Source organism: Natator depressus, chromosome 3 (assembly GCF_965152275.1).
Source record: "Natator depressus isolate rNatDep1 chromosome 3, rNatDep2.hap1, whole genome shotgun sequence".
In the NCBI taxonomy this organism is placed as follows: Eukaryota; Metazoa; Chordata; order Testudines; family Cheloniidae; genus Natator; species Natator depressus.
The window spans coordinates 10,108,643-10,131,674 of record NC_134236.1 but is presented as its reverse complement, the minus strand read 5'-3'; the positions used below and the strand labels follow the sequence as shown (position 1 = coordinate 10,131,674).

Sequence of the window (23,032 nt, the reverse complement as noted above, 5' to 3'; positions counted from 1 at the left end):
AGAACATCACCAGACAGACATTTAAATTGTTTTATTTAACTAAAACAACAACGTTAAGTATTCTGGATTTTTTTCTTCAACAGCAAACATATAATATTTTAACAAAACAAGCATATGTCCCTCGCTTCTCACATTTATCTCCAGACTTCTTCTCCTTGTCCAGATCTGTTCTGTCCCCAACAATCTTCTATTCTTTGAACTTTTTGAAACTTTGCACTTTTAAAGAGAGAGGTAAGGGATTTATTCTCTGTACACAAATTTGCGGAGGGACGATAGAGTTGAGGTCTGTTATTTCTCACCTCTCTCTCTATATATATTTATTTATTTTAAAACATTTTTGCTGTTAACAAGCATGTTACCTCTGGAGACACAAATCCACAGTTTGAGAACTACAAAACTAAGCTTCTCTGATGGTATCTTCTAGACTGAGCACTGATATTGGGTAGATCGAAAGATTAACCTAAATAATCTATACAGAAGCCTGTGGAACCCCGTAAAATTGGGTCCCTAATCCATGAACTATTGGAACTCATTTACAAAACTTCTCTTAAACATTACATGAATATATTGTCTCATACTATAGAATTAGAATTTATAATCCCTATTCCATGATGAGATATCTTTGAGCTATAATGTATCTTAATTATAACTATCTTTAGGCTTTTTCCTCAAAAAGCATTTTATCAAAAAAATCCGTTTTAAATAAAAAAAAATCCGTTTTTTTTTAAAGCATCGATTTTTATCTACCCTGTGTTGAGCACTTCAGGGACATAACCCTGTTCTAATACCAAGGGAGTTTTGAACACTGAAGGTTGTAGTGTACCCATTTAAAAATACTTAATTGCTGAATTTTTAATACCTTTGTTTAATTAGGGTCTACAGAAAATTGTCTGTTTTCCCACATCTCCTCCCACTTGCTGGATCTGTGGCAGCAGTTACATATGATTTCAGTCATACAAAGACTTATGTGAGTGCTTAATTTTACACCTGGGAGTAGCTCTATTGACTTAATGGACATTATTCCCATATATTCACGATAAGCCCCAAAACCGCAAGGACTTCTCTTAAAGCTGTGCTGACAGAAAGCAGAATTTAAAGAGATGCTGTTGAATAACTTAGGTTTTGCAATTTAAAATTAAAACTTGAGCAATTACAAATCTAATAAGGAAAATGTCTTCCTGATTTTTCAAATTTAATTAAAAACAGCTTCTTTAGGGGTGGATGTAAACATTCTCCTCAGGAGTTTTAACCCAAACATTGTGGGCCTGTGCGAATGTGTGGGATCGGTGCTAGAAAGTAAAATTGACTAATCTACCTTATTCACTAAAGAGAGTAAAATGAAATAAATGATCACAAAATAAACGTGGCTTTTAAAATCAGTTTTTAATCAATTTAGTGTTTTAAATGTCTGTGAAGAGCTTTGAATATATAAATTGACTATGGTCATACTTAGTATTTAAATTGTGCAGCAAGAGAGGCTAAGCTACCAGAAGTGATGTCTTTGAGATGTAAAAACAAAATCTTGACCACTTGAGGTCATTACAGATCCCAAGTAGGAGAGCAGAGGCCCACATGTCCTGGCCGCATTCTAGTTTGAGCAATTATATTACCCCTCTGGTTTCAATCATATGCAATATTCTTCACTTCATGGCTTATACTGTTCCACAGTGTTGCTATGCATTTTCAAATATTTGCCACTTTCCGTACCGGAGGTGCCTGCTTCTCAGTTGAGACTGAAGTCACCTCTCTGATATGTAATTTATATCTTAGCTTGTTAAGTTTGCAAAGCATTTAGGGTTCTTCATGATCGAGGAGGTTATATAAATGTAACTTGTGCTGGTGTCTTTGTTCAGAAGCAGGTGGCACACTCAGAGCTGCGGCTTATGCAGGCTACATTTGTACAACTTTTCCCTTGCAGGGTTGTTTGCCAAGAAGCTTAGGCTGCTGCCATTTTTTTAAAAATAATAAATGACAATTTTTTGACCTTTTCAGCTTGTGCTTTGTTATAGTTGATTCTTCATTAATTCTAGTTTTCTTCTTTCAGTACTGCTTGTCGGGGCATCCAACCTTGCCATGCAATGTGCTCAAGTTCAAATCTACCACCATCATGTTAGACTGTGGACTGGATATGACCTCTACCCTCAATTTCCTCCCGCTGCCACTGGTTCAGAGGTATGGTCAGTTTGCAGCCTGAAAGCACTCTAGCCCAGCTCTTCCCAGGCTGCACTTGGAGTGCTTTTCTTAAAATGGCACCTGAAGCGAGAGAGGGTACAAATGAGCAGTATCGTCCGATATCATATATAGACCTGCTCACTTAAAAGTTCCCTTTATCAAAATAATGTCCCTTGGCTCAGTAGACAGAAGACATTTTATCAATTTATTGATTGGCTTTTCCAGATAATTTATTCTGAGCTTCAGTAAAGTATTGCTGTAGCTGCTGAGTGCAAGTGAGGTCGCATATCTGTCATCTTTCTGGCTTCTTCATGCAAGATGAGATAAATAGGTAACTGATCTGGAGTGCATGGAATCCCAGCAAACGCTGTTTAACCACCTTCTTCTCCAGCTCTTCTTCAGAGTCTGAACTAATGCAAATAAAAATAACACTGATTGCTTTTCACCTGTAGATTTGAAAGCATAAGCATTATTATCCTAATTTTTTAACAGTTGGGGATAGAAATGGATTAACGATGAGGTAATGTGACTTGTCCAGAATCCCACAGCGAGTGATTAGTGGAGCCAAAAACATAATTTAGCTCTCCAGACTCCCACTTCTGTGCTCTCCCCACTGACTAGACCATGCTTCCTTGTGGTATTAGTGAGATTAGGCCCTTTGCTATGGTGGCTTATTTCTTACGTAAGGTTGAAGAAGTTGCCAAAATGGCAGGTGGGGAGGAAAGGAATATGTTTAATTCTACGGTGACTAGAGGCTAATAAGAGTTTTAATTAAAATTACATAGGCCCTTTCAAATGCCTTGGCCCACAACCTTAGTCACTGTGGCAGGTGGATGCTGTAGTTTTGACTCTGGTCTAATGCACTGCGGGGTCCGGGTGTTGGACTGGAGGTGATCATGGGGGTGTGAGAGCAGTTTTATTGATTAAATGGAGTAGAACAATTGCCCAATGTGCCTTCCTGGAGGGGGAAAATAGACCCACATAAGCATCATTCTGCCAGGGCCTGCAGCTCAAGCTCTGCTTTATTGAAGGCAATTGATATGAACTAAAAGAATCAGCCTGGATACCTGATCTTTGTCCAGCACCAAAATGAGATGAGAGCTATCGACATACCATGCAGAGGCCACAACTAGATTTTTTTTTTAAAAAGGATCCATGAAATCTGAGGACTCCAGGTCCACAGCTGCTTTCCAAAAACTTCCCCAAAACAGAAAACTTAGAGCAGTAATTGACAACATTATCTGTGCCAAGAAGTAACTTCTTCCGCAAAGGCCTAACAGTTGCTTTAGGAGTGCTGGCATCAGTGCTCCTTGTGGCAATCCAATAGCAGATCCAGTGCCTCCTTGTTTGATTTAACCTGTCATGAGTGACTACATTGCAGGCCATAGCCCCAAATTCCCCAAGAATCTCCAGAACTTCTGAACAAAACTGACTCAATTTCAGTAAAGAAAGATGTCAGATTTGACCCTCTTCTGACCCAACAGAACCAACTAATCAGATCCAGAGACAGTCTTGTCTGTAAGGTGATTGAAAAGCCCTTGCAGCAAGAAATGTACCAAGCATGTACCTTTGCAGGGCTTGGCCAGCTTTGGGGAGATAACTAATCTCCTCAGCACTCTGTGAAAGGGATGAGTTGTGGCCGTGAAAGTCAGGCTTTTGAGAGGGGCTGGATCTGAGGAGTCCTGTTCTATCTATGATATTTATAGAATCCTAGTTACCATAGTATCAGAGCACCTCCCAGTTTTTAATATATTTATCATCACAACATCCCTGTGAGGTAGGGCAGGGTTATTACCTGTAAAATGAGGATGGGGAACTGAGGTACAAAAGGTACAGCTATGTTGAAGTCCGAGGGTGGGGGGAGCAAATGGCAGCTCATGTAGCTGTACCCTTGTTAGCTGTACTCTAGCTAGCTTGCTAAAAATAGAAGTGAACTTGAACCCAGATTTCCCAAGTTCTAGGTTTGTGCCCCAACGACTGGACCATCTTTCCTCTTTGCCTTGGACTCTGCTAAAATGAGGCATGCCTCATACCTTTGCTTTAGACTTCCAATGAGGGAAGCCCTGTCTTGTTTCGCCTTGTTTCTTCACACTTTTCTGTTCTATCACAAAGCTGTTTAGACTCCATCTAGTCCTGCAAAAGCCTTCCCTGCTCTCGGCAGCCTGATACACCACGATTCATGCACAAAGCATGTGTTTGATGAATTGGCCAAAGAATGTTCTTTTGTGCCATCTATACACTGGAAACAGGTGTATCAACTGAAGTTCTCTCTCTTACAACAAAGTCAAATGCAAAGAGATAAAAATGAACACACAGAAAGCACTTAACCTTTCCTTTCTAGCAGCGTGACACGCTTGCTCACTTTATTTATGTGACAGTTCTAACTAGTTTGGATTAATCAATCACTCCATCACAATATCAAGAGTGGTGTAGGAGGGAATGTACTACTTTTTGGCTTCGAAGGAAGAGTCCTCTTTGCCCCATGTCTCTAAATACACTACCACTTAAACCCAAGACCCAGCTTTTAATTTTGCTACAAAAGCCAAATGTCTTGGTATCTTCTTTGACTCTAGACTCTCCGTCTCTTCTCTTGCTTGTTTAAATTTTTTTACCTATAGCATATCACATACACTTGTTCTTGCTTCATTCCTGCCTTTCCCTTAGTTTTTTTAACCCCATCTCACCTTCTCAAAGTGAGCTTCTTTGAATCCCTGCATCTCCAGATTGCTATGTTATTCCAGGAAACGGACTCATTTCACCTCAGCGCACTCACTGGCTTCTTGTACATTTCCAAACTAATTCAACTTTGCCCTCCCAGTTTTCAAAATGGGATTGACTTCACCTGTCATCACCCTCTCATGCCACAGCTCTGATCTTATCTTATCCCCAGTCTTCACTCCTCCCGTCTTAATCTCCTCTGTGTCCCGTTCCCTGTGATGTTCCATAGTGGTGCTGGGGTCGATTGCACTTTTGCTTGTGCTTCTCTGCATAAGAACGGCCATACTGGATTAGACCAAAGGTCCATCTAGCCCAGTATTCTGTCTTCCAACAGTGGCCAGTGCCAGGTGCTTCAGAGGGAATGAACAGAACAGGTAATCATCAAGTGATTCATCCCCTGTTGTCCATTCCCAGCTTCTGGCAAACAGAGGCTAGGGACATCATTCTTGCCCATCCTGGACCTATCCTCCATGAATTTATCTAGTTCTTTTTTGAGCCTTGTTATAGTCTTGGCCTTCATAAAATCCTCTGGCAAGGAGTTCCACACGTTGGCTGTACATTGTGTGAAAAAAATACTTCCTTTTGTTTGTTTTTAAACCTGCTGCCTGTTAATTTCATGTGATGACCCCTAATTCTTGTGTTATAAGAAGTGGGAAATAACAATTCCTTATTTACTTTCTCCACACCAGTCATGATTTTATAGACCTCTATCATCTCCCCGCTTAGTCGTCTTTTTTCCAAGCTGAAAAGTCCCAGTCATATTAATCTCTCCTCATATGGCAGCTCTGTAAGCTTGGAACTCCTTTCTCCCTCTGAGCCTTTGAATCACTTCCTCTTTTGAGGTACTGAGCCCCTGCGGATCTCTCTGCAGTCAATGGAATTTGCAGGAGCTGCTCATCTCTCAGGATCTCTCCCAGAATCTGAAGTTAAGACAGCCCCAGTACCCTGTTGCTGCAATGCCCAGTCACAGGAGAGCTGAATAACCTTCCCTGTGTTTCTGGGTTTATGTGAAAACCTTAAATCTGGGTAGACAAAAGTTTGCAGCTCAGTTACAGGCCCTCTGAAGATGTTACACTGGAGGTTTTGATAGTCTCTTAACTATAGTAGCACAACAAGTGCTGCTCTAATTCTTCCTGCAAACACTTTGTTGGGATGTCATCCTCGAGGATTGTTTACCAGTCTTAAAGATAAAATCACACCCACAAGTGTAACTTAGTAGTATCTGAGTTTCCAATCTGAAACATGGGTTCAAATATCGGCAGGACTGACTCGCACCTTCTTGCTTCCGACACAGGGAAATGTGTTGCTATACATATGTATTTTGTGTGGATCTGTGGGTGAGCCCTAAAACCAGGTTTAATTTCTTTGTGGATATAAAGATCCTTTGGCACTCTCCCCTCCCTCCTCCCAGCCACAATGTGTGCCATAATTAGGATATTTTTTAAAGTAATTCCTGTGAATACTTACATGATTTCATTGCATTTATCTATTTTATTGAACTTGTTAGTTCCTTAAGTAAGGGTTTGTCTATTTCCTGTACAGTACCAAGTGTGAGGTAAGTGCTTAACAAAAAAAAATGAAGTGAATTATACCATTATTAATGACGACTTAATACTTAGCAAGTTATTTTTTTTCCCCTGCAGTCCCAGGCTGTCCAAACTCCCTGGCTGGGTTTTAAAAGATGGAAACACTTTCCTAGACAAGGTAACTTACGGTGCTTTTGAATTTCCTTGCCGGGCAAGAAGTCACCTGATGTGGCTGGAGCTGTACTACTGTAATGATATTTCTGTGCTGCTTCCTTGCATACATTTATGTGCATGTCATTAGCAAAACATTTTGTTGCAATATCTAAACAGTGGCTCTGTGGTTTCAGTCTTTAGAACGGTTTTTAAGGGTCATTGTAAAGTGCAGAAGTAGCGTGTGTGACAGTTTTTAATTTTCTCTTATTTTGTGGGGTTTCATATTTCAGACCTTGTCATTCTGTTGTGCCTTCTATCAGAGAACGTCAAAGCTCTTTACTAACACTAATGAATTAAGCCTCGTAACCCACTTGTGCTGTAGATGAGTATTATTAACCCTGTTTTTAGACAGGGAACTAGAGAAGCTAAATGATTTGCCCATGGTCCCACTGGAAGTCTGTGGCAGGGTAAAGACTAGAATCAAGGGGTGAAATCGTGGCTGTGTTGAAGTCCATGGGAGTTTGCCATTAAACTAAAGTGGGGCAGGATTTCACTCCTGAACTCCTAATTCCAAGGCCTGGAATTTACCTAATTTACCCTGACTCCACTTGAGAAATGTGATCTCTTTGCCTCTTGCATCCTTACCCAGTACAAAAATTTCACAATCAGAACTCAGATCTGTTGATCTGAGGCATCACAGAATCCAGCTTACTCTCCCACAGCTGAAACAGGCATAAGCTCGTTTAATGTTTGTAAAACGGGCAGATGCAGCTCAAATACACATGGGCAACACTTTTAATTGTTCCTTTTTCTGACTTCATGCATACCTTAAATCAGAACCTTAATAGTAGGCACGTAGAATTGCAGAGGTGCAAAAAGATTGATGGACCTGATTTTCTTCTGTTTGAAGTCAATGGGAGCTGTGGATGCTCAGCACCCGGGGCCGGCTCTGGGCACCAGCAAAACAAGCAGGTGCTTGGGGCAGCACATTTCTAGGGGCGGCATTCTGGTGAAATGTGCCCCAGCTCGCCTTCGCCTGCTCCCTTGAGCGCGCGGCCGCCGCTCCGCTTCTTCCCCCTCCCTCCCAGGGGCGGCGGTGGTGGAGCAGAGGTGAGCTGGGGCGGGGAGCGGTTCCTCTATTTCCCCCCTCCCGTTACTTTCTGCGCTCTCCCCACCCCTCGCTCACCTCCGCTCCGCCTGCTCCCCTGAACACGCTGCCTCTCCCTCGCCTGAGAGGGAGTGGGGAGAAGCGGAGCCGCAGTGTGTTCAGGGGAGCAGGCGGAGTGGAGGTGAGCTAGGGTGGGGGGTTGCGGGGGGGGAGGGGGAGCTGCAGGAAGCAATGAGGGGGGTGCGGCATGCCCGGGGGAGGAGGCGGGGCCAGGGATTTGGGGAAGGGGTTGGGAAGGGGCGGAGCCGGGCGGAGCCGGGGGTGGGAGGGCATGAAAAAAAAGCGGGGTGGGGGCGGCCAAAAATTTTGTTGCTTGGGGTGGCAAAAATCCTAGAGCTGGCCCTGTCAGCACCTCTGTAAATAAGAGCCTGAGGCCTGGTCTACACTGTCGGGGGAAACCAATCTAAGTTATGCAACTTCAGCTACGTGAATAACATAGCTGAAGTCGACGTACTTAGACCTACTCACCGCGGTGTCTTCACTGCAGTGAGTCGACTGCTGACGCTCCCCCGTCGACTCTGTCTGTGCCTCTCACGGTGGTGGAGTACAGGAGTTGACGGGAGAGCGCTTGGGGGTCGATTTATTGCTTCTAGACTAGACACGATAAATCGACCCCCCCCCGCTGGATCGATCGCTGCCCGCCAATCCAGCGGGTAGTATAGACATACCCTAGAAGTAACTTGTGCACAATGAGTCGGGAGAACTGGGAGTAGACTCATTTCTCCTCATTTCTAGCTGTGTGTCCTGGCACACTGCCGTCCAGAACAAATGCCTGTCTGAATGTCTATCAGAACCAATTCCTCATGCATCTCTTCTTTACCATAGATACTATATCCTGTCCAAAGAACCCACAGACCTGATATGACATCAGTGTCTTGTACAGTGTATGATTTGCTGTAGTTCCATTGGAATTGAATTTGTTCAAAAGATTCTTCAAACCAATGCAGTATCAGAGGGGGGTCACATTTTATTAATTCAAAGGCAGCATCTCCTACCCTTGCATTGACCACTGTAACTGCTTTGAATGACAAATACTCTTACTGATGCTGGAAAAGACGGAAGTGAGGGTCAAAGGAGGGTATTTTGTCACGTAAGGTGGACATATATACCCTCTTGTAGCATTATTCTGGATGCAGTTATAAAACCTATTTAAGTCCAGGAGAGACATTGAAATTCACCCTGATCTAGTTTTAATCATTCTTAACTCCCTCAAGATGAGGTGAGGAGACTTTTGCCATTAGATGTAATTGCTCATTTTTTATTAGTTTTCAAGTGCACCGTAACTATTAAGAATTAGAACTGAAGACTGAATCTCATTCCAAAGCTGGCTGAAACCGTTCGTTTTGGGACAATAAACAGAGGTGTTTTAAGAGGAGGTGGTTTGTGGGTGACTTGCAACTTGCAGGATGTTACTAGGATCAAGTTTGAGGTCACTTTTGTTTACCTTACACACGCATAACCTTGATGCTTGTGATTTTTCATTTGGTTAAACTTTCAGATTGTTGCTGTCTTGAACTGGTGGGGAGAGCAGGAAAAATAGATCAGTAGAGATCAAAGGGGATGAAATCTAACAGGAAATGCAACACAAAGCTTAGATCAAGCAAAGGTGTTGGATAAAATGCTTCAAACATATGAGCTAAAGGCCAGATCCTGTTTCCATTAATGCCAAATTTTCACTGACTAAATTAGGACCAGGTCTGGGGTCCAAATCTGTAAAATGTTTTAATGGACCTGTAAGCTGGTAAGCAGCCTTTCCAGCCACACAAGGAAGAACAAATCCCAACAAGAAGTCACTTCACATCCTGTTCTTTGGGGCTTGCTTTATTTCCAAATGACAAAACTCAAAACCAGAGCAAATCTACTTGTACTGCTAGGAAATACCCACCCAAGGCATTTCCAGCTTCAGCTAGCTGAAAAGGAAGAGGACCCCCTGCTATGATAGCTTCCTTTGCACCACCTTTACTTCTCCTTTCATAACCCCAGCCATGTGATTAGCAATGAACCCCTTACATGCTGGATCCTCTTCAGTGTTTGTTACAGTGTCCTACATGCTCATTCAGACTAATGTCCCAATCCCCTGAAGTACTGAACAGCCTTGTCTCCCACTGAAAGCAACCCTAGCAAAACCTCTTTCCAGAAGAGAGTGATTAGAACTGAAAATTAACAATTATAGTAATAAAAAGCTGGAAGTTAGCTGTTGTAATGGAAAGCCTGCAATGGATTTGAAGAGGTAAAATCCATCATGTTAGAGGGAAGTCTTTATTTGTATAGCTTTGTGTTTTAAAAGCTGCTTTTGTATCATCTCTTCTTGCCTATTAATATTCTTTTCCTTATAGGAACTAAAGGAATGTTCTGGCCATGTGTTTGTAGATTCTGTACCTGAATTCTGTTTGCCAGAGGTGAGTTTAATTGAAACCTTAATGCAGAAATAGTATTCCATTCAAGTATCCCGTGACTTTTTTTTTTAAACTTCTGAGATATTAAGATATTTGTGACACTGCAGAAAGAACAGAAACAGGCCCCCACTATTTTAGGAGATTGGTGCAAGATAACTCGAGAGAATTAACATCTGACAGTAGGATACAAAGGCACTTATAGAAGCTACATTGGCATCATAAAAAAGGGCAATAGGATATGCCAAACCTGTATATGACAGTGGATACATGTTCATACAAAACTGTTACTGAAACAAAGAGAAATTACTTGCCTCTGACCACAGAGGCTTTCATGACGTGCTTAACTGAACTCTTTTGTGTAGCCTGTAGTCTGGTTAAGCCTCACTCTTGTTCCATTAGAAGTTCCTTCACTTGATTTAAGTTTCCTGTGTTCTTGAAGTATAAAGATAGGATTACTTTTGGGCTGATTTTTCCAGGCCTTTGACTGTGAGAGTCCTGGTCTCCAAACAGACTACTTCAACTTGCTTGGCTCATCTTCCGGTTTTTGACATCAATGTCGCTGGTCTGCTGATTCCCTGAAATGCACCCTTTGCAGCTTCTGACACTTCAATTGCTAAAAGCAAGTTGGTGGTTGGTACAGTTTTTGACAAGCCATGTCATCAACTTTGTGTGGGGAGGCTGCGTGCTACCCCAAACAGGCAGGAACGTGACCCCACTTCAAGAACCAGGATGCTTGGCTGTCCCTTATTTTAAAAAAAAAATACCAAACAAACCTTCTTATGGATGGTGATGCAGAAGGCAGTGGCTGTTCAACTCCAGCTGCCCTCGGCACCAATGTCCTAGGTAGACTTAGTTTCCAGCCTTCCTTTGAAGTTGAGACCATACTTCTCAAGGTCACAAATGATCAGCTGCTCATTTTAGGTTTAGGTCAGCTGGCTTTTCTGATGATGCTGCTGGACTGGAATATACCCAGCTCCGCAGCTGTCTGGTGACTGACAGGGAGTTGTAGTTTTGGTGAGTTGCCAGTGTGTCTGATGCTCCTTAGTCATAAGGGGAAGACGATAGTGACACCATTTTAGGGATGTTATAGGCAGCTTCTGTTGAGATGCTCCACTGTCTCTCAAGGTTCTCAACAAGTATGAAGCCTTAGTGGTGTAATGTTGGTGATACACAACTATATATCTCTTGCCTTGTAAACTCTCCCCTTTGGTAGAACGCTCGGGTGATATTGCCAGCTGAATGTATCATGCTATGACATTCTTGGCCCCACTAAAGCAGAAGTCTTGCCTGTGGTTAGATCACAAGAGGAAGCTCTCTCTCCTTCCACGCTCTCACTTTTGAGGGGACTTCTGCAGAGTTTAAGGTATCACTTCTGCTTACAACTTCTGACAGCCTTGTGTTGGCTGTGGAACAAAAGTGTTCACTCTGCTTGTGAAGTCTGTGCCTTTATTTTGTCCCACAATGACAAATCTGACCACAGGAATACCCTTTTTGAGAGGCTGCTCTGCCACTTGTTCAGAACTCGGCATGCTTGCTTTGTTGGTTTGCCCAACCATGATTATGTGAACCTGTAACAGGACTCAGCCCCTGTTAGGGCACCCTCTGGCGGTGATACAGGCATGTCCTGTCTCTGTTTCCCCTACACTCCCCAGAGACTATCAAATTGCTCGTCTCCCCCACAGATCAAACTGACAGCTATCTCACCCACACACAACTAGAATAATGATGTTCCTCAGGGCAGTTCAAGCCCTGCTTCTGGGCATAATTTATTAATACTGTACAGTTTCAGACTTCTGCAAATTCTCTCAAAACCCCTAAAGTATGAAAAGTTAAAATGCAGCAGTCCTCCATCCGTACACCATGGTGGTCTTCTCCACCTGACAGTCAACATGCACTCTGTTCCTTATTTCCTCTGCTGCCCTGTTTGAGGTCCTCCACCTCTGGTATTTCTCTGTACTTCTTGCAACTCTTCTGCAACCCACAACTCAGGTTTTCTGTGAGAGGGCACCCTGCAATGTTTTGCTCCCCAGGCCCTTCGCCTGTAAGTCCTACCCCTGCTCATTGGAACCTCCCTCCAGGATCAAGCCTTTTGTTTCTGGGCACAGCCTGCTCTTATTCAGCTGGTTTTCCCACATTACCTAAGGCAGTGGTTCTCACATTTATTTATTTTTTCACGGACCACTTGAAAATTGCTGAGGGTCTTGGCAGACCACTTAATGATCTTTCCAAATGTTGTTTGTACCATTAGCTAATTATTGTAAAGCGCTTTGGATAAAAGTGCTATGTAAAAAAACTTAATAATAATTAAAGGTTTTTTTGTTCTACAAATAAAAGCACACAACTTATATTTTAATATCAGTAGGCTCTCCCCCACTGCGGCAGCCCCTGAGCTGGGCTGGGAAGGAGGGGGGGGGGTCTCTCCTTCTCTCCCCTGCTGCAGCAGCCCCGGAGCTGGGGCTGAGAAGGAGGGGGTTCTCTCCCTGGCAGCCACAGCCATGGAGCTGGAGAAAATCGCCTCTTTCTCTGTCCGCTGCAGCCCTGCACGTCCCAAATACCCCCTACCCCCTCTTCTCACTCCACTGCCCCCCCCTCCTATTTCCCTCACCTCACCCCACTGCTCCCTCCCTCCTACTCCCTATTCCCCCCCAAGGCCACCACCTCACCTTACATGTGCATCTTCTCCAGGGTCCAGGCACCTAATTAGTGGAGCCACACCTGTGCAGTTCCACTAGTTAGGTGGGTGGCCCTTCATTCTCTCGTGTGCGGCAGCCCAGGCATGCACCTTAGAAGGAACTATCCGCAGACCATCTGAATGGAGCTCGCGGACCACAGTTTCAGAACCTCTGACCTAGGGGGTCTCTGCACAAGCCTTCTGCCTGGCAAGTTTCTCAGTGCTGGCCAGTTCTCTCCATTTGTGCTCATCCTCAGCATTCTGCTAACAGCTCTCATTTGTTCTCTTTCTGCCCCAGCAGTTCACACCTGCTCCTCTCTCAGATCTCATCCAGCTGTCTCTGAGCAACTCACCAGATTCCTGCTTCTCCTTTTCTCATCTGGGGCCTGTGTCTTTATAGAGGGCATCTGCTCTCTATCAGGCCCTGTTGGGAGGCAACTAACTATTCAGAGGTGAACTAGACCCATTCCCCCTTAAACGGGCCAGTCTCCCTGTGACAGCACCCTACATTCTTTGTCTGGCTACATATTAAATAATTCATTGACTTTCATCTGGGCCAGTTGATTTTTAACGTAGGGCTGTCGATTAATCTCAGTTAACTGACGCGATTAACTCAAAAAAATGAATTGCGATTAAAAAAATGAATCGCGATTAATCACACTGTTAAACAATAGAATACCTATTTAAATTGACTAAATATTTTTGAATTTTTTTTCTACATTTTCAAATATATCAATTTCAATTACAACACAGAATACAAAGTGCACAGTGCTCACTTTATATTATTTTTTATTACAAATATTTGCACTGTAAAAATGATAAAAGAAATAGTATTTTTCAATTTGCCTCATACAAGTACTGTAGTGCAATTTCTTTATCATGAAAGAGCAAATTACAAATGTAGGTGTTTTTTGTTACATATCTGCTCTCCAAAACAAAACAATGTGAAACTTTAGAGCCTACAAGTCCACTCAGTACTACTTCTTGTTCAGCCAATCGCTAAAAGAAACAAGTTTGTTTACATTGACAGGAGATAATGCTCCCCACTTCTGAATTACAATGTCACCTGAAAGTGAGAACAGGCATATCCTCACACCCTTTTGTCAACTGTCTAAATGGGCCATCTTGATTATCGCTACAAAAATTTTTTTCTCCTGCTGATAATAACTCATCTTATCTAATTAGCCTCTCACAGTTTGTATGGCAACTTCCAACTTATCTCTGTGTGTGTGTGTGTGTGTGTGTGTGTGTGTATATATATATATATATATATATATATATATATATATATAATCTTCTTACTATATGTTCCATTCTATGCATCCGATGAAGTGGGCTATAGCCCATGAAAGCTTGTGCTCCAATAAATTTGTTAGTCTCTAAAGTGCCACAAGTACTCCTGTTCTGTTTGTGGATACAGACTAACATGGCTGCTACTCTGAAACCTTTCATGACAAAGAGATTGCACTACAGTACTTGTATTAGATGAATTGAAAAATACTATTTCTTTTATCATTTTTACAGTGCAAATAATTATAATAAAAAATAAATATAAAGTGAGCATTGTGCACTTTGTATTCTGTGTTGTAATTGAAATCAATATTTGAAAATGTAGAAAACATGCAAAAATATTTGAATAAATGGTATTCTATTATTGTATAACAGCATGATTAATTTTTTTAATTGTTTGACAGCCCTATTTTAAAGCCTTTAATTTTGTATATGCTGTGTATATATATTTGAGACCTCTTTATTAGACTGGATCTCTGCACTCAGACACTTCCTATCTTTTAACGATCACACACTAACGGCTTGGCAGGAGAGCAGGCTTTTACTATTGTGGGCCATAGGGTACAACACTCACTCCCCTTGGGCAACTTTCTGAGTCTCTCCCACATTTAAAAAACAACTTAGGTGCTTTTTAGCAGGAGCCCCATAGTGCATGCTTTCTCCCCCTTTGCATTTGTTTTGTTTGTTGCACCCCTTTGATTTATATACAGAACATTCCTAATGCGGTGAGCAGCTGAAGCACTGGGGCTCTACAGTTGGTCCTTTAGGTTCCCCATCTTCCTCATCCTTTCTGATGAGTCTCCAGGTTGGATCCAAATGCAGCGCTGAAGTTCACCTCACATTCAGTTTTGTATGATCTAAACGGCTATTAGCTTGGGCTCCCCCGCACAAGACAGGGTTTGAGAAAAGCACAAAATCAGTGGAGGATTAGATTCATGGAAGAAGCAAGTCCTAGATGCTGCAGTAGAAGCCTTAGTCAGGCATAGTGGTACTTAATTGGCACTGGTGAGGCCTCAGCTGGAGTGTTGTGTCCAGTTCTAGGTGCCACCTTATGGGAAAGATGTGGACAAATTGGAGAGTCCAGAGGAAAGCAACAAAAATGGTAAACAGTTTGAAAAACCTGACCTATGCGGAAAGGTTTAAAAAAAACTAGGCATGTTTAGTCTTGAGCGAAGATGACCTAAGGTGGGATCTGATAAACCTTCAGTTATATTAAGGGCTGTTATAAAGGAGACTGTTATCAATTGTTCTCCATGTCCATGAAGGTAGGACAAGAAGTAATGGGCTTAATCTGCAGCAAGGGAGATTTAGGTTAAATATTAGGGGAAAACTTTCTAACTCTAATGGTAGTTAAGCTCTGGAATAGCTTAACCTTCCAAGAGAGGTTGTGGAGATTTTTAAATACAGGTTGGATAAACACCTGTCAGGGATGTTCTAGGTTTACATGACCCTGCCTCAGCACAGGGGGCGTGGACTTGATGACTTCTTTAGCTTCCTTCCAACCCTACATTTTTATGATTCGGTCCAGCAAGGTTAGAAAGATAAATGGATCATGTGTGTTCTGTATCCTGAGATGGTTCTTCCTGCTTTTATTCCCTCTGCCCGTTCTTTGCCTCATTGAGTTGCACTTTGAAGAGACACCTGCAACTTCACTCATGATCATGGGCTGAAAGCGTGAGAGCTAGAGATATGAGATCAGAAATGTGTCACTAGAACACTAGGGTCAGGCTTCTGGAAAATTGAGTGACCTACTTTTCTGCCATTTTATTCAGATCGATGGACCGAGCCTTGCAATGGGATAATCTGTGCTTTATAACTTTTGAATCCCATTAGCTGCTTTATAATATCTGAGTTAGAGGTCAAATGTCTTGTAAATTTCTGACTTGACACCATTTGTATTATAGCATTACCAGTAAATATCTCTAATTAAAATTCCTTCATGTGTTAAATTTTCTCCTTTGCCTCTTTTGAACCATTACTGTAGCTGTCACATAAAAACAAATTGGATTCTACCTCTGTTTCTTAGTATCTGATGAAGTGTCACAATCTCATACTCGAATACTGTGATGGAAAACATTGTGACTGATAAAGATGTTAAATAATGCAATGTTTAGTGTGTGAAGTGCAGGAATGTAGGGTTGTCATTGCTAGATAGACTGGTGTTCATCTAGTCTACTATGCTGTTTCCAGAAGTGGGCAATACCAACCAGCTGCTTGAGAGGAAGATGCAATAAACCCCATAATAGATGGCTGTGGGATAGTCCAATGGTGATTGGGTGAAATGTTCACTCATGTTGATGGACACATGCTAATTATATAATGAGAAGTAAAGTTACATGTTCATTTATTGCATTCATACATACTCAAGGGTCTGTGTGGTCTAAAACAGACAAATCAAAGACTGGATGACCTGAGCAACCCAAAGAAGGGAGTAACTTAGAGGTTTTTAAAAAATATTAACTCATGAAAAATCTTAACTGTTCCCACAGACATTATGTGCCCCTGTTTTAATGGTTAAATGTTCATCAGGTTACAATGAAAAGTGTGTAAATACTTGAAAAACAATTTTGCTTTGTTTCCCAAACTGTGTGTGCAAAGATTACAGGTCACTTGTCTTTCCCTTCTGTTTTCAGACTGAGCTACTAGACCTGTCTACAGTAGATGTCATCCTGATCTCAAACTATCACTGTATGATGGCATTGCCCTATATCACAGAGTACACTGGATTCACTGGAACGGTGTATGCCACTGAGCCCACTGTTCAGATTGGCAGGTGAAAAGCCCTTTAATGTTCTCTAATTCTTTCCCTTCACTACTAAGGAAAAGGTGTAAAGGACAGTGTGGGTAGAGGTATGGCATCTGATGTTCCTAAGAGGCTTTCAGGCAATAGTTGAAAGTTAGCCAAGTCTTTACAGCTGAAAATGTATTAACTCAGTGTTTCCCAAACTCTGTGGCTGGCCCTGCTGTGAGTGCTGTGTGTGGGCACAGGGCAATAGTGCACCCCAAACAGGGCAGCTCCAGTAGACCCATTGTGACTTGCAGCGGTGTAATTCCAGTGTCGCTGACCTCAAGCCTTCAAAAATCATGATTTTTTAGGCTTTGAAAAGCAAGAGATTTTTAAAAACCCAATAAATTAAAGCGTTTTTCATTTGACTCCTGGTTTTTGGATGTCACATTTGCAAGCTTTGCTCCACAACCATGAGGGTAAGAAATTTGCTTATTTTAAAATGAAAACTCAGATTCTCCTATAATCGCATGACTACAGTTGCTGAGGCTTTAAGGGGAAAAAAAATCAAATATTATGAGACTCCGGATAAAATTCCAAGGTTTGGCAACACTGTAAAGGTTAATGCAGAGCCCAGTCTTGCAGCCCTTACTTACCCCAGTAGTCTTGTTGACTTCAGTGGATTCATCCATGCAAGTAAAGGTTGCAGGATTGAAACTGTTTAATGTATGCAGTGTAGTTGTAATTGTCTTGTTCCCAGAATATTTGAGAGACCTCATGGGTAAGGTAATACCTTTTATTGGACCAACTTCTCTTGGGAGAGAGAAACTTTGGAGCCACACAGAGCTCTTCTTCAGGTCTGGGAAAGAAGCTCACAGCAAAATGCAAAAACAATCTGTTCCAACCCTGGTGTTTGCTGATCCCTGAATGGAAATGACATGGCAAATATTAAAAAGTCTTCTCCGGCCTCTGTCGTCATGTAAAATAGATATGTATCTTCTGGGAACCATCTTGCTACAGCTTTTCTTCATAAAGCAAGGCATATATACATTTTTGAGATCTGAATGGTTAGTTCAAATGTGGTATGACTCTAATACCCGGTACAGCCTCTATCTTGAAGACTGCATCCGGAAGTTGCAGGAGCTAAGTCTTAACGCTAACATTGCACTTGACCTCTTCAAAGTGCTGTGCGGATATCAGCTAATGTGTCTTTTCCATCTCTAACTTGTACAATCGTATGATGAACGTGTTGTCACACTAATCTGTATTCTAGAACACGTCACCCAACCCTAACCCTAGATGATCATAATGGTCCCTTCTGACCTTAACATCTATGCGTCTAACGAGAGAAATATGATAATGTCCATTGTCATTCCATTTTTTTAGATGAGCCAGAAGTCTGTGGGCAGGTCCTCAGCTGGCACAATCTAGCGTTTTTCCATTGACTTCAGTGAAGCAATATTGATTTATACAATCTGAAATTCTGACCCTGGAAGTCTGGAACGGTGTGGCTTTTTTCTTGTTTTAGCCTATAAGGAAGAGAGGATTTTAAAAAAAACAACATATGCCATCCCATGAATTTTTATGCAGTATGTTAGTAGCTAATACAGTGACTGTCACTGTAATGAAATATCCTAATTTCATGCAATGAGAATTCATGGTGTTTTTGGTTAATGCTAGTAATGGTTCCTTTGCAGACTTCTCATGGAAGAGCTGGTGAATTTTATTGAACGTGTGCCAAAGGCTCAGTCTGCCTCCTTGTGGAAGAATAAGGAAGTGCAGCGGTAAGGAACAACTTGTTTGTAAAACTATAGTGGCTGTCAAAAGCTCACTGTAATGATGATGATTCAGTTGCTGGACTTGCAGCCCTTAATATAACCAGAAAAAGAATCCTGAAACAAATATGGATATTGTTTCTCTTCTGATACTTTGCATGCTGGTGTCTTTTTCCAAACCACTAGCCAAATTAATTCTTAGGAAAATGTGTGCCGAATACACAAAGGCCTGACTCTGCTCTCTCACTAGTTTAATTCGACTGACTTTACAGAAGTGACTCCTGGTGTAAATGAGAGTAGGCTTGAACTGTTATCCATGCATCTGTAATGTGCCCTTCACCCTAGTATCCAGATTTTGTATGCATAGTTAAGAGTAGCATCATTTCTGACTGCAACGCTGCGTGCTTCTTGTTGCTTAATGCTCCAAACTGACAACTCCACATTAGGGTCATTTTCATATTATCAAATGTTTGGGTTTTTTCCTTTTGTTTATATAATATTGAAAACTGAAATGAGTCCTGACGTATAACTTCCTTGGTGTTTTCTCAAACTAAAATATATACAGACATTTCAATGTTAACTATGTGATAATTACATATTAATATTACACCTACTGCTGTTGTCCTTTGTTTGTACAAGCTAAGTTAGTCCATTGCCTTATGTAACCACAATTTGAATATGGAACTAAAATCAAATGTAATGTGGTGTACTTTAATGAAACAGTTTTTAAAATAGGAAATGCCTTAAATTGGGGCTAACTAGGTTTTCCCAAGGCAATAAAAGCCATGATTTTACCTAATAAAAACCACCTTTGGTAAATACCATGCCATCCTTGATTTTAGAAGTTCAGTTCTTTAGCAGGATCATTCTTGGTGGTCATATTCCAGGAGAAATGCTGTCTACCTGTCTGCAGTAGCAGTCATCTCTTTCAGAAAGGGCTACACCAAGAGATGAGCTTTGCATTGCTCCCGAAGGACCTGAGCCAACACCCATAGAAGCCAATGGGTCTTTTAATTGGTTTTGTTGGAGTTGGAACAGGCTCTAAAGAGGGCAAGATGTGGGTTCATTCTTCTCTCCACTGGTAGGAAAATGCCTTAGCCCTGAGAGTTTCAGCCTGGGAACTGTCTGCCATGGTCTCTCTGTCAGCTGCACCTGTTGTAATGTTACCCGAGGTTCTTTCAACCCAAAGCTCTTGGTAACTTTTACTCTGTGCAAGGTGGTGTCAGGAAATAAATCGGGGAGACATGGCCGTCTGACTGATAAATGGCTGTCACAAACAGGACAACACAAGAGTGCTTTCACTTAAAGCTAAATTTTACTTAGTCTCAGGCACTTCCTCAACAACTTAGTAAAACACCTCCAACCCTTGATAATTAGCTGAGTGTGGCTCTCGAGTGGCACAGCGGCAGGCTTCCGGGGGCCAAATCTTCCATCTGCCAATGGTGACTGCAAGATGTATCCATAGGAGAGTCCAGAAGAGTCCAACTACCTCAAACTTTTCCCCCTTATTTATACATTAGTAATAGAATGACATGACCCTTAAAGAAAACTTGTTAAGCAAGCAGTTTCAATGGTCAAGCAAGAGGTTCCTTCTGATTATTGATTAACCAGGGGTGGGTTTTTCCAGAGTTTGCAGCCTTGAGGCCCTAATAGACATTCCTGAGAGCACATCCTGCTCTTCTAAAATGCATGTATCAGCAACTTCAACACAATTCTTATCAGGAAGGACGCAGGGTCAAGCTGCCCTTTCTGTGGCACCCAAAACCCCCTCTCCTCCTGCCTTGGTCAAGCTGAGGTTGCTACATGGCCAATTTACAGCCTGCTGACTTGGCTGCTTTTAGCAATAAGCCATAATGGTTTCAGGCACTTTACTGGTTTGCTGACATCTCCCCGTATAGTAGCGGGGTGGAGATGGAGCAAGAGGCAGTCCCTGAGCTAGGTAGGACCTACCCTATTGAACTGGGTAGAGAACCTGTGTACAGCATGGAATACAGTGTGATGAGCTGTAGTCAGGAATCTTAACTAGAAGACAAGCTGCTGCTAATTCCTGCAGCCTCCAAATGGACGATCTCTAAAGCTTATATCATGCCCAAATACTTTGTAGGGAAGGGCAGAGGAAATCGGTAGAATAGTCTTCTACCAGCATGGTATTGAAGAGTAACCAGTAAATAAGTTCAGCAGAATTTGATTTTTTTAAATAATTTTGATAGATTATATTTAATCTTTTAAGCATTTTTTCTGTTTTTATCCATTTAAATTTTCATAGTTGTGGGAAATGATGGGGAGGTCAGACAAGAATTCTTTAATGGTAGTAAACATTGAGATTCAGAAAGTTAAAGCTCTATGACCGTTAAAACACAAATCATCAACATCACAGGTCAAAATATAGCAAGTGAATAGCCGTAAACTCTAGTAAGAGCTCAAGTAGCATTCTTCTTTCTTCACCTATCTGTAAATTTCAGTTATTATCAGGTATTTGCATGTGCGCACGGGTATGCTGAAATTGACATTTACAGATAAAAATCTAAGCCTTCCAAGCCTACCAGTAACCTTAAAATGCATCAGTAGCAATATTAGTGATCACCACTGTATGACCAGCCTGATGGACCAGTGTTGTCTGGTACTTAATTAGAATGGGGGACTGAGAGCAACAATTCCGGGTTCTATTCCTGGTTCTTTCCGTCACTGACTGGTCCTGGGCAAGCCTCTTAACCTCTCTCTGCCTCTATAAAATTGAGCTAATCACCTTCTAAGGGTGTTGTGGGCTTAATTAATGTTTGCAAAGTGCTTTGAGATTTCAGGTGACAAGTGTCATGTAAGTGTAAATGAAGCTGATTATTATAGCCTTTGAGCTAACATCCACTAGTCCACAAATTAATACCTGATTAATAATATGCTCAGGGTAAAAATGGCATCAGTTGTTTCAGAGGATCCTATCCTTGTTGTTGAATTTCAAAGTTTTAAAAGTACTTGGTGGCTGCTGCTGGAACAGAATACTTATTACGTTCGAGTCTGTAACTTTTTACGAAATGTTCACCCTGATCAATCACCATTATTACTTTACAGCTCAGCTCGTTTCACTCTGATTAGTTAGTATGAAACACAAAGTATTATCTTCATTAAAGCGCTGAAGCAATTTAAATGCCAATACTGTAAAAAGTAAGTGCCTTATAGTGGGTGGCACTTTTCCATTACCAGATTCAGCATGAACTAATTACTTAGCAAGTTTTATTACCAGTAGTTTTTATATTAACTGAATAGGCGTTTGAAGGTTCTATAGAAACTCAGCCTTCATATTGACTCCGATCCCGCTAAGTCCTTGTATTGCGGGTGCACAAAATGCCTGTTTTCCAGGTATTAGTAGAGGCTAGGCACGATTCATCTGTGGAACTCATTGTTGCAAGATATGATTGAAGCTAAGAGCTGAGCAGGATTCAGGAAAGTATCATTTTATGTAATGAGAACATCCAGAGTTGCATTAGTAATAAGTTAATAAACCCAAACATTTGGAAGGAATATAGGCCCTCACGCTTCAGGGAATCTACCTCTAATTAAGGGAATCTACCTCTAATTAAGGGGGATAAGAAACTTTCCCTAAAGGCACGTTGTTCCACAATTACCCATTTAATAGTTTCCTCTAAAGTACCTGGAACTGGCCATTGTCAGGATACTGGACAAGATGGGCTGATCCAATATGGCAAGTCCTCCCTTCCTCCAGCTGGAAACCAGTTTTGTAAACATTAGGCATGGTCCTGTGCACTGAGCAGGATTAAGTCATATTTTACAGATGCGGGAAGCTGAGGCACACGCGTTAAGTTAGTTGCCCAAGGCTATGCAAGGGCAAAGTTAAGAACAAATTCCAAAGTTCTGATGCCAGAGTTCTCATAAGAACCATTAGCGCATGCTGCCTCCCATTACCTTGGTCTTATCTGCACTGAGTTTTTACCAACTGCCCCATCATCCACCCAAATATGTCCGACAGCCATGAGAGGGCCCACAGTGGGGTAACCGTGAGGAATGCATAGAGCTGAATGCCATCCGCATATAAGTAGTGTTTCAGCCCATAACCCTTTTCTTCTGGCAACCTCATACACAAGCTGAAAAATAGGGTAGTAGTCTAAGGGCAGATCTTCAGTACCTGCCACATAGGCGGGTAGTGATCGATTTATCGCCTCTCGTCTAGACGTGATAAATCGATCTCCGAACGCGTTCCCCATCGACTCCGGAATTCCAGCTTGAGAGAGGCAGAAGCGGAGTCGACGGGGGAGCGGCAGCGGCCCACTCGCCGCCATCCTCACGGCCAGGTAAGTCGACCTAAGATATGCCGATTTCAGCTACGCTATTTGCATATCTTAGATCGATTCTCTAAAATTAGTAGGGCTAAAACTGCAGAATCCTGGCAGGGTGACTTCTGAAGACCAAATCCCCATCACCACCT

The 23,032-nt window shown here is 41.9% G+C and overlaps 1 protein-coding gene across 2 annotated transcripts in view; it reads left to right on the top strand.

The window, feature by feature from the left end:
• The window catches only part of INTS9 (integrator complex subunit 9), an 82,375-nt gene that overhangs the window by 6,275 nt on the left and 53,068 nt on the right, over window positions 1-23,032 (top strand). Inside the window, exons 2-6 of one of the 2 annotated variants that reach the window (XM_074946763.1) lie at window positions 2,045-2,172; window positions 6,534-6,594; window positions 10,074-10,136; window positions 16,728-16,867; window positions 18,517-18,603. In XM_074946763.1, the coding sequence (XP_074802864.1) occupies window positions 2,045-2,172; window positions 6,534-6,594; window positions 10,074-10,136; window positions 16,728-16,867; window positions 18,517-18,603 (479 nt within the window). The remainder of the gene's footprint in view (window positions 1-2,044; window positions 2,173-6,533; window positions 6,595-10,073; window positions 10,137-16,727; window positions 16,868-18,516; window positions 18,604-23,032) is intronic. The other variant, XM_074946764.1, reaches the window with a different exon arrangement.